This window comes from Ambystoma mexicanum, chromosome 9 (genome assembly GCF_040938575.1).
Source record: "Ambystoma mexicanum isolate Mex_15411 chromosome 9, UKY_AmexF1_1, whole genome shotgun sequence".
Classification (NCBI taxonomy): domain Eukaryota; kingdom Metazoa; phylum Chordata; class Amphibia; order Caudata; family Ambystomatidae; genus Ambystoma; species Ambystoma mexicanum.
Window position 1 is genome coordinate 190,095,942 of NC_090931.1, and position 12,583 is coordinate 190,108,524.

The window sequence follows — 12,583 nt, forward strand, 5'->3', positions numbered from 1 at the left end:
ACATTTGTGTAAGACATTTTTGTTGCTGATTTACAACTGCACTTAAGCCATTAGCTTTCAGTAGACTGCTCAGAAATAACAATGGTAGCTCAGCAAGGCCAATAGTTTGATGTTACTGTGTGATAGAGCTAGCTCAAACAGATCCCAGGAGAGTGTGTTTTGGGGTGGTTAGACCGGTAGTGGGTAGGAATGGCCATAGGGATTAGTTCATGCATGGGTAGTCAATGGGTGGGAAAACAGCCAAACAACGCCCTGTGGCTCTGTGTAGTTACTCATATTCCCTCTGCTTTATATGCGTTTTCTATGTCAACAGTTTTTTTTTTATTGGAGGCGTGACGTACCACTGAATAGGCAAAACTAACAAAAAACCACAGAGGCGGTGAAAACGTGTCAGGTCTGGACCATCCGGATATTTGGCAGCAGAGGTCACGAACCATGCCAGATTTTCCGGGGAACTCCTGATTATGTGAATTACTCCTGTTTAGTTCCACTGTATTCAAATGTGTGTGGCTATGTTGAAAATATGGAGTGGATTTAGCTCTTGAAGACCAGAGTTGGTACCATGTGCAGTAGATTGTTGCCTAGAAATCACAAAAGAACATTTGCTTCCATCTGCATTGCTAATTCCCTGCACATGCTCAAACAGGTGACACCACCGAATCTCTGTGTATTTATAATATGTCAGAGGACCCTGCTCTGTGGTTCCAAACGGACTGGCAAAATAGTATCTTATTCAATGTCCAAAATGACAAAGGCTTGCAGCGAATGATGGTGGGTTAATGTGTATCACGTGCAAATTGGGCCGTAGATTCAGGGTTATCGAAGCTAAGATTGGCAGCCATTTTAGGACTAGGCAGAACCACTGTGTGCATCAACATCATAATTCCCTGCATGCACCATGCACAGCACATAACATGTCGCCGCTGTTTTGTTTTGCAGGGGCCATGGAGACGCTGGTACTCTTCGTCTGTTCCGTGCTGGTTCCAGTATTCGGTACGTAGTCAACGAGTCTTACTGGTCCTTACTGGGTGTCACTGCAGAGCTGGGAGGATAAAGAGGAGTGGTTTCATCCATTCTGGATTTCATAGTAGAAAATGGTCTAATGGTGTATGCATATTAGTTAGTACCCACGTGATTCCCACCGAATACCAGAGGTGTTTCTAGGGGGCAGGAGGTATGGGGGGGGGGCTATAGCCCTGGGTCTTTTGGTTGTAGCCTCGGATAGAAGCTTAGGGGCTACTACCAAAAGGCTAGTTAGCCCCGAGTCCCAGCATTAGCATAGGCCCAGATCTTTTCCAGACCTAACAGCACCCCTGCTGAAAACACCCCCGCTCCTTCCTTTAACCCCTTAACTGCCAGGCTATTATGCAAGTCTATGCAAAAAGGACGAGCATACATTTAAAGGTTTAAGTTGCAGAGCCTTGGATGCTTTATTTGCAAACTGTCATCAAGTGAAAACGGTCTTTGTTTTTTCAGATAATAATGTGGGATTGTTTCCACATGATTGTGAAGCAAATTCGAGTTCTGCTTGTAGAAGGCACACCTGTGGCTCTCTTTTTTGCCACCACCAGTGAAGTTGTTGAGTCTTGTGCTGTCATCTGCAATACCTTCTACCCGTGAACGTGGGCAACCTCTGAGCCATTGAATTCAATGAGAAAATCAGTGTTCCCATTTAATCCAATGGGCGGAGGGATACCATTTGTGAGGAGGCAGGGTGGGGGCGGGTGAAGGGAGGAGGAGCTGCAGTGTGCCTTGGGGATTCATGTAAATATATGCATGGGACTTGGGGTGATAGGACAAAGGGGGCACGTAAAAGGTAGTGTTTTAACACAATTACATTATGCATATATAGTTAAAAGGACTTCCATTCACTGTGCCTCTGCTTAATATAATAGTGTACAAACTCGAACGTAAACTTGTGTGCAGCCTTCAGCGTTATTTACCGCAGTGCGTATTCTTCTAAAGGAAAGTGCAGTTATTGCCAGTGGTAACTGTGGAATTTCCACCTGGTTGAGACAAGTGGTTAGTCGCCATTTTGAAATCCCACAGGACTTCATTGGAAAATAGAGCTATTACCTTCAGAGTAATCCCACTCCTAGTATGTGCTTCATTTTTTGATGTAATACCTCCAGTCATGTCGGGGAGAAGGAACCTTGTATTTGGTAGGTTGTATACAGTTCCATTTTGCACCTCTTCTCCCCCCTGAAATGCTACTCCATGGCAACCGCACAGGGTGGGAAAGGCCAGAGGGGACTATACACAACATGCAATTATAGATGGATAGCTTCCAACTGTGGCGTGTGTCCACCCCAGAGGTCAGAGTGACATCACAGCAGGGGCATACACCATTGTGTCAGGGAGGTACGTGTATCTCCTTTTCTGGTTGCTATTGGCTGAGGGGAGAAGGAACCTTGTATTTGGTAGGTTGTATACAGTTCCATTATGCATCCCTTCTCCCCCCTGCAATGCTGCTCCATGGCAACCGCACATGGTGGGAAAAGCCAGAGGGGACTATAGGCATCATACCATTATAGATGGATAGCTTTCAACTGTGGTGTGTTTCTACCACAGAGGTCAGAGTGACATCATAGACAACTCGAGCTTCCCTTTCATTGTCTGTAATTCAGGGCCCTGCGGTGAAATACATGTCCATAGTGGATTGGCATCCATCTGGAATGCAGTACTTTCAAGCTACCTGCGGGAACACATGGTCGCTTTATGAGTGAGGTCATCTAGTTGCACGTGTCGGGTTTCAAGCCAATCCTCCCTCTGGCTCCTAAGGGTAACTTAGACTCCTAAGTAAAGCACCCCCCCTCTACCTTATCTTCTTTACTTGCAATATGTGGCACCCATAGGAACTCTGTTTTCAGTTAGGGTTGAAGACCGTGTGTTTTGTTTTCCTTCCCTGTTGGATTTTCATTCACATGAAAGCTGGCAAATGCTCTTTTTCTGGGGGCTTTCACAAGATGCTGTGTACAGGGCCTGGCCCTAGAGGATAGAGTCATTTGTTTCCACAGGCAGGAGTCGCAACTAGTGGCCACCCTCATGGGAGAGTGGACGCCCCCAAGCACCCCACTACCAGGGCTGCACTGGGAACCAAAAGAGGTCCTGGAAATAATTTTCAAAGTGGCCCCAGATTACACATTTTCAGCAAGCCAAAGCCTTTTCCTGTGGGAACATTTGAAAATACCACCAGAAGAGGCCCAGGCTACAGAGGCCTACCGGGATATCTCCAGAGTTCCCTATAGGCCAGTCCACCCCTGCCCACTACTCCCCCATAGTTTGTGGCAAGCAGCCAAGGAATGGCCGACTTTGATTCCAGCGAGGGGGTGCCATCAGCATGCAAGCCCAAGTCCAGGTTCCGGTTGTAGCTACAGATACATCTGTTTAACCGATGGGGACCCTTTCCTAAGGGAACCTGTACCTCACTGTGGCCTCTCAGCTGGGAGTCCACGTGAGCAGCTCGTGGGATAACACTTTCAATAGTGTTAATTTACTAAAATATGTTGTCCTTTTGTGTCACTTTCCACCATTTTTGTCTGGGTCCAAACTCAGCCTGTTGAGTAGCACACTCTATCTAATGGCCAACTCATAAAATGACCTTGCTCGTCTTGGTGAAGAGACTAGACGATGGGTATGTTGAAGTGGAACCCATGAAGGGAGCGTGCTCTTGGCATTACACATCCCAATTGCTCTCAGCAAACCTGGGTACCTCTTAGCTAACGGTAGGGTCAGGGACAGACACCTCCTATAGGTGACACCCCTCAACCCTCTCAATCTTCCCAATGGGTGGGGTCTTTCCTGCCTCAATGACACCATTGACTTCAATGGAGTCTCAGGCCTGAGAATGATCATTCTTCCTCTGCCCCTCAAGGCTGGAGAGCTCTACGCAAAGGGTGAGGTCTTTTGATTACACTCACAAGAGAAATATGCAGTTCTAAATGCACGTCTCTGGAAAGAGGTCCAACATGAATATCTGCCTATTTGGGGCTGGCCTGATGCTTAAATAGCAACATTAAGCACACATGCTTTCTATATGTTCAGGCTGTCTTCTAATGAATGAGCTATTTCTAGCTTGTGCTGATGTGGGTCCTTATGATTCTAGTGGGCGTGTTGCGTTTTGCAGCCAAAAAAAAAAGTGTTAATGTTTTTAAAAAATGGCCGCCACAGACAGGAAAATGTACTCCGTTTTCTCTTTCCTTGGCGGTCATAGTAAACAAAGAAAATGGCCTCCATGGAAGGGGAGAAGGTACTACACTTAGTCCCTTCTCCCCTTCCATGGAGAAGGTACTACACTTAGTCCCTTCTCCCCTTCCATGGCAGCCATTGACTCTCATGTAAAAAAAGGTAAACAAAAAAAAATGTTCATCATGGAACAGGGAAAAGGGACTACGTGTAGTCCGTTCTCCCTTTCCATTGAAGCCTGAAGAAACACAGAAGAAAGGCGAGGACCAGTGCAAGGGGTGTGGTGCGACGTGAGCGGGATTACCAGCAAGTATGGGTCGGAAAGGGACCAATAGCTAAGAGGATTTTTTTTTTCGCACCACGCTGGGTAATAATGCAAGATAAAATATGGTACCCAGTTAACCACTTCTCAGGCCGCTTCTGATTTGCTATCAGTTATTCAGGAGTAACACGAGAGTGCTGTAAATCAAGGATATTAATGTGTCCTTCATACCCCGAACCTTGGTGTTTTAACCGGGGGCAACAGCCTCTTTAACATACTCCAAGCAATGCTGTTGGAGTTGGGGTCAACTAAAATATTTCTTGAAAAAGATGCTTAAATGTACTCTGGAAAATCCAACCGGATTCCCCCAAAGAATCTGGTCTGGGACCCTTGTCATGGGGCCAGTGGAAGGCAGGCGCTCTCTGATCCCGACCCTAGAGGTGGTGCACTGCGGGAGGATCACATGGGGAAGGGGGGGTCAGACCGGAAGACTGGGAAGAACCACTTTATAACTTTCCCCGTAACTATGAGGAATTTGAGCATCCGCATGGGGAGGGTGCGCTCACCTGGGCTTTTTTGATTTGTTTATGTAATGAAAATGAATCATGGGAGATCAACCTCAGAGAAATATGTGAGGCCATTCCACACACATTTCATCTGCTTGCTGCACGAAACACTTAGTCACTTGTACTCCAGGAAGACACAGCCTACAGGTGTCTTCTTCTCCTGTCTTATCCAGCTGGAATGTGACAGCCACAGGTACATCAAAGCATCTCAAGAAGGGGGAAGGCACAACTTCCTCCAGCCATGGGCAGCCCGATTCAAATATCAAAGGCCCCATGGATCTACTTTCCCTTTGTCTAATCTGGCTAATGGCAGTGCATACTAATGAGGAATGTTTAAGGCAAGCCCAGAGAAGTGGCTTCGTTGATGGAACAGACAACAGGAAAAGCGGGGCTAACACCCCTTTGGTATGCAATGTGTCAACTTGAAGTTAGTTCCCATCCCTATGTATGAAAGGCAGTGAAATGCATATCTGGGTCCACTATTTACCGTAGGTAAACCCTTGCAGAGCTGACCCCTTTCAGAGGGAGAAGTAAGTGATTTGGGGGAGACAGGAAGTCTGCTCTCGCCCCATACTTCAAGGGAGCCCTGCGCTTTAATCAAGAGTCACAGAGGGCTCAGTTAACCAGAGAGACACTTTGATCTACAGCAGACAGGAAGATGGGTGGGACTTAGGTATATTTTGCCACCACTCTTCTTTTCCTGTTGCAGAGCACTCTGACCTCATGCATAACAGAAGATTGTAGGCAGGCACCCAGGACTGGTTCATTAAAGTAGGCTTAGCCTGCACCAATCACTGGTGCCCATTTGGCTTTAAAAGAGGGATGAACTCCTCACTTAGCAGATCATCTGACAACTTCGAAAGGAGTAAGAAGAAGGACTCATTTGGACCCGAGCTGAAGGTAGAGTCTACCTTACATCTTCCGCCAGTGAAGGAAGGCCAGATGTTCCAAGAGGGAAGCAAGATCCCTCCCCTAAACATCTCCCAGGGAACAGAGGGAGATACCGGACTCAGAGGATCAGCAGCTTCAGAACCAGTACCCGCCAGAACACAGCGTGTCCTTTTAGGTTCTGCCAGCAAGCTTCCTAGGTGGGAAGTGCCGGAGAGTCTGTGGACAAAGGACAAGGCCATTGCCTGCAAACACTTTCCTAAGCTTTGGGCCGTCCGCCTTGAAAGGATGACATGAGCCCTGCAAAGAAGTTAGGAGGAGGGCCACACACGCATCATCCAGCTTCCATCTTTTAAGGACATTTTTGAGACAGTTGAGTCCTCGAACCGCATCCGGCTGCACCACTGACTGTTGTTGTGCCGCAGTCACCAGAGCCGTCTGAGCCACCTCGACCAGCATTCCAGATCTGCCAACCAGCACAGAGACTATGATTCTTGGCCCCGAGCCGCCACACCTGCCAGCCTGCAGATGTCCGTCCAGCCTCACTGGCCGAACTGCCTGCCGCCTGATACCCATGGCTGTCTCCTGCCACTAACTCTGTCTCAAGGGCTGCAAAGTGCCCTGGAACCGCCTCAACACTGTCGAGTGCCAAGGACTTCTTCAGCACCAGGTACATTGTGCTTCTGCTCCCTGGTCCTTCTGCGAAGGCCCCTAGAGACAGTTACGACCCTTTGCCCCCTTGGTGCTGGAACCGAATAACCTTGAACCACAATACTGATTACCAACTACCCTCCTATCAGTAGCCAGAGTGAAACTGTCTGTCCTCTGTGTTCATTTACAGGGTGGGTTTTATTTGTAGTAGGCCAGAACTGTCTTTTGTAGTAATAATAAAGTAGATATTTTTATACAACCTTGACTGGACAGTCCCTTTTATTATTGGGTAATAATTGTATTTTCCCTGTGCTGCAACTAACCAGCGATCCACGACCTTGCGGAGATAAGCCTGCCATTCCGTCTATGTTACCAAAATTGGACTAGGAGGTTTTTAATTCACTTGTATTCCGATCTGTTCGGATCTCTTCTGGTGTACTAGAGGTGTGGGGCTGATTGCTGGTTTAGAAATCGATATTCATCCCTGGACCACTGGTGCCCTGTAAATTGATTCGTCATAGTAACCTTACTCTTTTTAAGGCCTTTTGCCACTCTAAAGAATTTAGAGAGATCAAGTTTTCCTAAAATAAACTACAAGTCCCAGAATCCATCAGGGACAGTGAAGAAGAAGAGGGCTGCATAGGTATACAGGAGTCCAAGTCAGGCAGGCATGCCTAATGGCTCTGGACTGGGTCAGGCAATTAGGCCTAAGGGCCTGTACTTGAAACCAATTAGTCCACCTGAGGGGCATACAAGTCTGCAGCAAGGAGGAACAGCAGAAAGAAGCTGGGGCAGGAGCTGGAAGGTCGGCCGTAGCAGAAGCAGAGGACGAAGCTGGCAGATCACAAGGAAGTATGATCACAGAAGGGACGCCGGAGCAGATGAAGGGCAGATTTCACCTGCAGGCACTGAAATGGTCCTGTGCTCACAAAACCCGTTTTGCTCTCGCAGCATTGATGGTACTGTAAGCAACAGGCAGTCTTTCCAGGTGCAGCTCTTTGCTGTGAATGCAGAGCTGAAGTCATGCATTCTCCCAAGGCCCATGTGCAGTAGCAAGAAGAGGGACATTGTAGAGTGGGAGGCTCTCCCTTGATGAGGCCAGATCAGAGGCACCTGTGCAGCAGAGGGGTGGGGGTCCTAAGAGTGGCCGTAGCAGTAGCAGGAGAAGAAATCAAGCTGGGAAGCAGCAGAAGCCTGCAACCGTTATAATTGGGAGTCGGAAAAGGAAGCTCCATACTCCTGAACAACCGAACTACCTTGCCGGTAACTTTAGCCAGTTTTAATTGCACTCGTAGCGTACATGTAAGTGAGTAGAAGGTAACCACAGAAGTAGTAAGTCTTTTGGAGGAGGGAAATGTAAAACACGCTTATATAAAACGCTTGTGCATAGAGAAAGCCTTTCTTTCTGCTAACATTGTTGCTGAGCAGTCATGTGGTGCCTGTTAAACACAGAGAAAATTGTGGGGAGTTCAATTAAAGTAGAATTGACTTTCCCGAAGTCTTGCAAGCACTGTTTAAAGAGACTGTGTGAGAGACAATGTTTCCCAGTAGATGGGTCGTAAAAAGCCAAATGGACCACAGCGATTGTGTAGGCTAAACCTACCTTAATGAACCAATCATGGGTCTGCACCAACAATCTCCTGTATGCATGAGGTCATAACCAGAGTGCTTTGCAACAGTAAACGTAAAGGGGTGAAAACATGTAATACTAAGTCCCAGTGATCTTCCTGTCTGTTGTGGATCAAAGGGTCCCTCTGGTTAATGGAGCTCTCTGTGGTTCCCGATTAAAGCGGCAGGTCTCCCTTGAAGCTTTCCTGAGACGAGTCTCTGGCTCCGCTAAACCACATTCTCGTACCTTCTGAATGAAGTCCCCTTGCGGAGTTGACTACTGTAAACACACGCAGTCCCACACATAACATTTCACTGTCAATCGATCCTAATGGCAGGACCTGGCTTTAGGTTGACACAGTGCATATGAAAGGTTTTTGGGGCTTCCTGACTCCTTTGTTAGCCTCTGCAGCCAGGCCCCATAGGGGGCTTGTTTGAATTAGACTTTGATTAGTATGTGAATGCTGCCACCAGCTACATGGCTCAACAAAAGGACATGGCAGATCTATGATGGAGCCTTTGTTAGTTAATTGGGCTGGCCATGGCAGGGGGAAAGTTTGGCCCTCCCCTTTCTCGAGAGGCATTGTGTACTCCACCTGTTAGATCCCAACTAAGTATGGCAAGGGGACTTCGCCTGTAGTTTGTGTGTGCAGTGAGCATAGGAAAATGTTTGTGGATTAACCCCACACATTTTCCAGAGGTTGATCTACCATCATTCAGTTTAATTTCAAATTTCAAAAAAGCCCAGGTGAGCGCACTCCCACCGTCTTGGTGATTTATGAGAGGGGAAGAATGAAAAACTGTGAGTAGCAAGTGTCAGAATTATTAGGTCCAGGGTGACAACAAACCGGCCAACAAACAAACAATGCTGTGCAAATGAACGAAAGTCCAGTTTCTGGGGAATAAGTGCAACAGTAGTGAGAAGTGGTGCGTTGCGATTGGTCGCAGCTCTCGAGCGCTGCCCGTTGTTCTGAAAGGAACCTGGAAACACTTTGGTGCTCTGAAAGAACTGTCTGCCATCTTGGATTGGGGACAGCCTCTTGGTTTCTGTCGAGTGTGTGTCATGTTTGGATGCTGCTATCCCTTTTGTCCACCACCCATAGAACCCTGTCCAACCCAGCGATATAATTCACACTGAAGCCTTGGCACGCTGGGAGCAGTGCTTTAAGTGGGGTAAGAAATCGAGGGGGGTTGTAAGGAGGGTGTGTGGTCTAGATGAGGTGTGCGTGGCCTGAAGTATCCCCAGTATGGTGGAATTTTTTTTTAAAGGGGCTCTCCTTGATGTTGTGTTGCTTAATTGTCATGTGCTGGGTTTGAACGAGAGCCCTGCCGGAGACGAGCCAGTGTGACATTGAGCTGTGCTACTGCAGAGGTGCTCAATTTCTTTAGTTTCATTCAATAGACTGCTTGACACACAGAGCCCACCATGGGCCCTATGAAATAGCTCTGGGCAATTTCATAGGTGCTAGATGTTTTTTTGTTTAAAGTGTTTGCCCATACAGACTTTTAGGAAGTGATAACACGTGGTCTTATGCTGCACATGTTTGCAGCAGTGTTAGTGTGAGGCGGTGTAAATCATTGTCCAAACAGTTTCTCTTTCAGTGTTAGCTCATAGAAGTTGTGTTAAATCCCTCCCCCTCCATATGAGAAAAACTATTGCTATAGGAAGTATAGGTAGTTTGACAGTTTTGGAGTAATACAGATATGTTATATTCTCCATGTTATCTAAATGTGATTTTAGAAAAAAAAAGTTTTTATTTATTTTATTTTTATTTGTTATAGCTGGTAAACCAACTTTTCAAATATTACATACATTATAAAATAATAAAATAAAAAAAATACATTTCTACCTGCAAAATCAGCTGTGTGAAAGTTAATAAGTCAATTGCAGCTGCTAAACTGTTTTTTGTCTAAATTCATGTCACATTAAAGAGATAAAGAACCACAATTTCTGCCTCAAAAAGCAGTTCTTCGAAAGGGTACTGATGTACTGCTATTATTAAGAAGCTCCTTTCCCAATTGTTCCCACAGCCACTTGGTGTCTAATTCTAATATACTGCCGTGAATATCAGTAGTGAGCTTGTCTCGTTTTGTTTGTAGTTCGAATAGAAAAAGTAAAGATGAGTAGGGACATGTTCATTTTTTGTTCTATAAAGAGAATGTAAGGACCAGTAGTGACATGTTATTATTTAAAACAATAATAACCATAAAGACTAATAATAGCATGTTATTAATTTTCTGGGGATGATTTGTAGAACACGGTGATATATGCAGTGTGTAATGTTTCAAATATATAATGGAAGTAACATGTTTGCCTATAGAAAAGCCAAAAGTGTTGGTTTTGCCAATGCATGTATTCGTGTGTACACAGACGTAGCCCAGAGCCCCGATCCTGCGGTAGCCTTTCCTTTCTATTTTCCTTCTTTGCATGCATAGTCCCTCTTTTATCTCTTCCTTTTCATCTGCTTTGTCCTTGTTCCTTTCACTCGTTTGTTCGTTCTTTCTTTCTCTCCTTTTTCTCTCTCTTTCTTTCTTTTTCTTTCTCGTTCAGTTTCATTATTACTTCCCTTCTCTTTTAGGTTTTCCTGATCTTCCACCACTTTTTCTTTCTATGCCTTTAGTTCTTTTCTCATCCCCTCTTTCTTTCTCTGTCCCTCGCGCCAACCTCAGCAGGAGAAACAGAAGAACTATAGCAAGAAAGAAAGAAAGAAAAAAAGGGTATCTAGTCATTTAATCTAAACCCATTCCATCTAATACCATTCCATCTAAATTTTTCCATCTAAAAAATGTCCATCTAATGCATATTAGTTGAGGGTAAAGGGTACATTTTTGTTCAGGTGCATTTTAAAGGTTAAAAAACAGGGTGTATTGGGGGGACTCCCCCCAGCCCCCAAAAATAAAAAAAGAAATAAAAATGCATTAGATGGACATTTTTTACTTGAACATTTTTCGATAGAATGGCATTAGATGCAATGGTTTTAGATGAAATGACCATAAACCAAAGAAAGCATGAGAGAAAGAGAGAGCGAGATGGGAGAGAGAAGCATTGCTGATAACAGTCTCTGTGATCTGTCCACTGGTGCTTATATCATGGCAGAGCGTTAAAACCGATAACGCCAGGAGTGACCTGTTTCCCTTTCTCATCTTTCCTCTGCAGCCACAGCGACCGACCAAGAGCCCAAGGAGCAAAACCCATTCTTTTATGGTGAGCAGACAGCTGGACATTGCTGTTACATTCGAGGGGATTCTCGCACCGGCCCAGGGGTGCTGCCACTTAATACCGCCTCTTATGCCAAGCAGGCTACGGTCCTGCTGTTCCTGGATGGGGCTTTGTGTAGCTTATCCAGGGCAAGCTTTATGCGCGTTGAGACTACTATGGCGGTGAGCTGGTGCAGTCGAAAAACCTAACTATATAGTATATTGGTGCCCTCGCAGGTCGCGAGCACCAGGTCCATTGCACACATGCAGCCTGTGGGGACTTTCCAAGTCACATGGAGGTGGACTGCCCGTGTGCACAACAGACCTCTCATGGTGGTTTGCTGGTGTCTGCCTATGTGCGCTCTTTAGCTCACTGGGGGCGGTCTGGGCGGGTGTGCCGGTATGAATGTGTGTGCAAAATGGCGTCTATTACTGTTGAGTGTGAGCATATGTGTGTGTGGGAGAGCGAGTAACAGCTGAAGGGATAGCAGGGGGGCGGGCTAATGAATTCTATCGAGGGGCACATCTTGAATCAGACAGTAAGTGACTAGGTGGGTATGCTTTAGGCTTGCTTAAGGGGCGTACAGAAGGCAGTGATTCTCTCTGGTTTTTACGCTCTTCTCTGGGTCTCCGGGGAAGAGCGTGGAGTCTCTGGTGTTTCCGCCATCCAAGGAAATCCACCCACGCCTCTATGTAATTGACTACAAACACACTGTTTTTGGCTAATCACATCGAGGTGTGGGCAGAAACAAAGGATCTGCGACAGATCTGAACTGAAGGCCGGTGCCCAGTCAGCAGCATCTCTTGCACGGGTGTGAAGAGACACCCGCGCACACGCAAAAAAAAAAAAAAAAAGACTGCTCTTTTTCTTTTGTTTGCGTGTTCTGATCGCGCGTCTCTCAGCCGTTTTTTTTAAGTGGTCGAGTCGGGTGGGTGGGTTTTTGGGGAAGGGGGCAGGGCATTCGTGACGTCATTCCCCAGGTTTTGCTTTTGGGAATGTAAGCAGGTATGGACTGGGGGCGGGGGTACATGTGAGACAACCTGGCTGTGCTATGGACCCCATGGCACCAGGCATTGTCCTGTCTCCAAGGCGGGCATACTTTGCTTGAGCTATCTGCCACCCTGCTTATATAAATGCTACCCAGCGAGCTATCTGCCACCCTGCTTATATACATGCTACCCAGCGAGCTATCTGCCACCCTGCTTATATACTTGCTACCCAGCG

General features: G+C 46.4%; 1 protein-coding gene across 1 annotated transcript in view; it reads left to right on the forward strand.

The window, feature by feature from the left end:
- LOC138487858 (FXYD domain-containing ion transport regulator 6-like) overlaps positions 1–12,583 on the forward strand; it is a 246,205-nt gene that overhangs the window by 193,331 nt on the left and 40,291 nt on the right. The window contains exons 2-3 of the mRNA XM_069614462.1: positions 940–993; positions 11,318–11,365. Coding sequence (XP_069470563.1) covers positions 945–993; positions 11,318–11,365 — 97 coding nt within the window. The 5' untranslated portion in view covers positions 940–944. The remainder of the gene's footprint in view (positions 1–939; positions 994–11,317; positions 11,366–12,583) is intronic.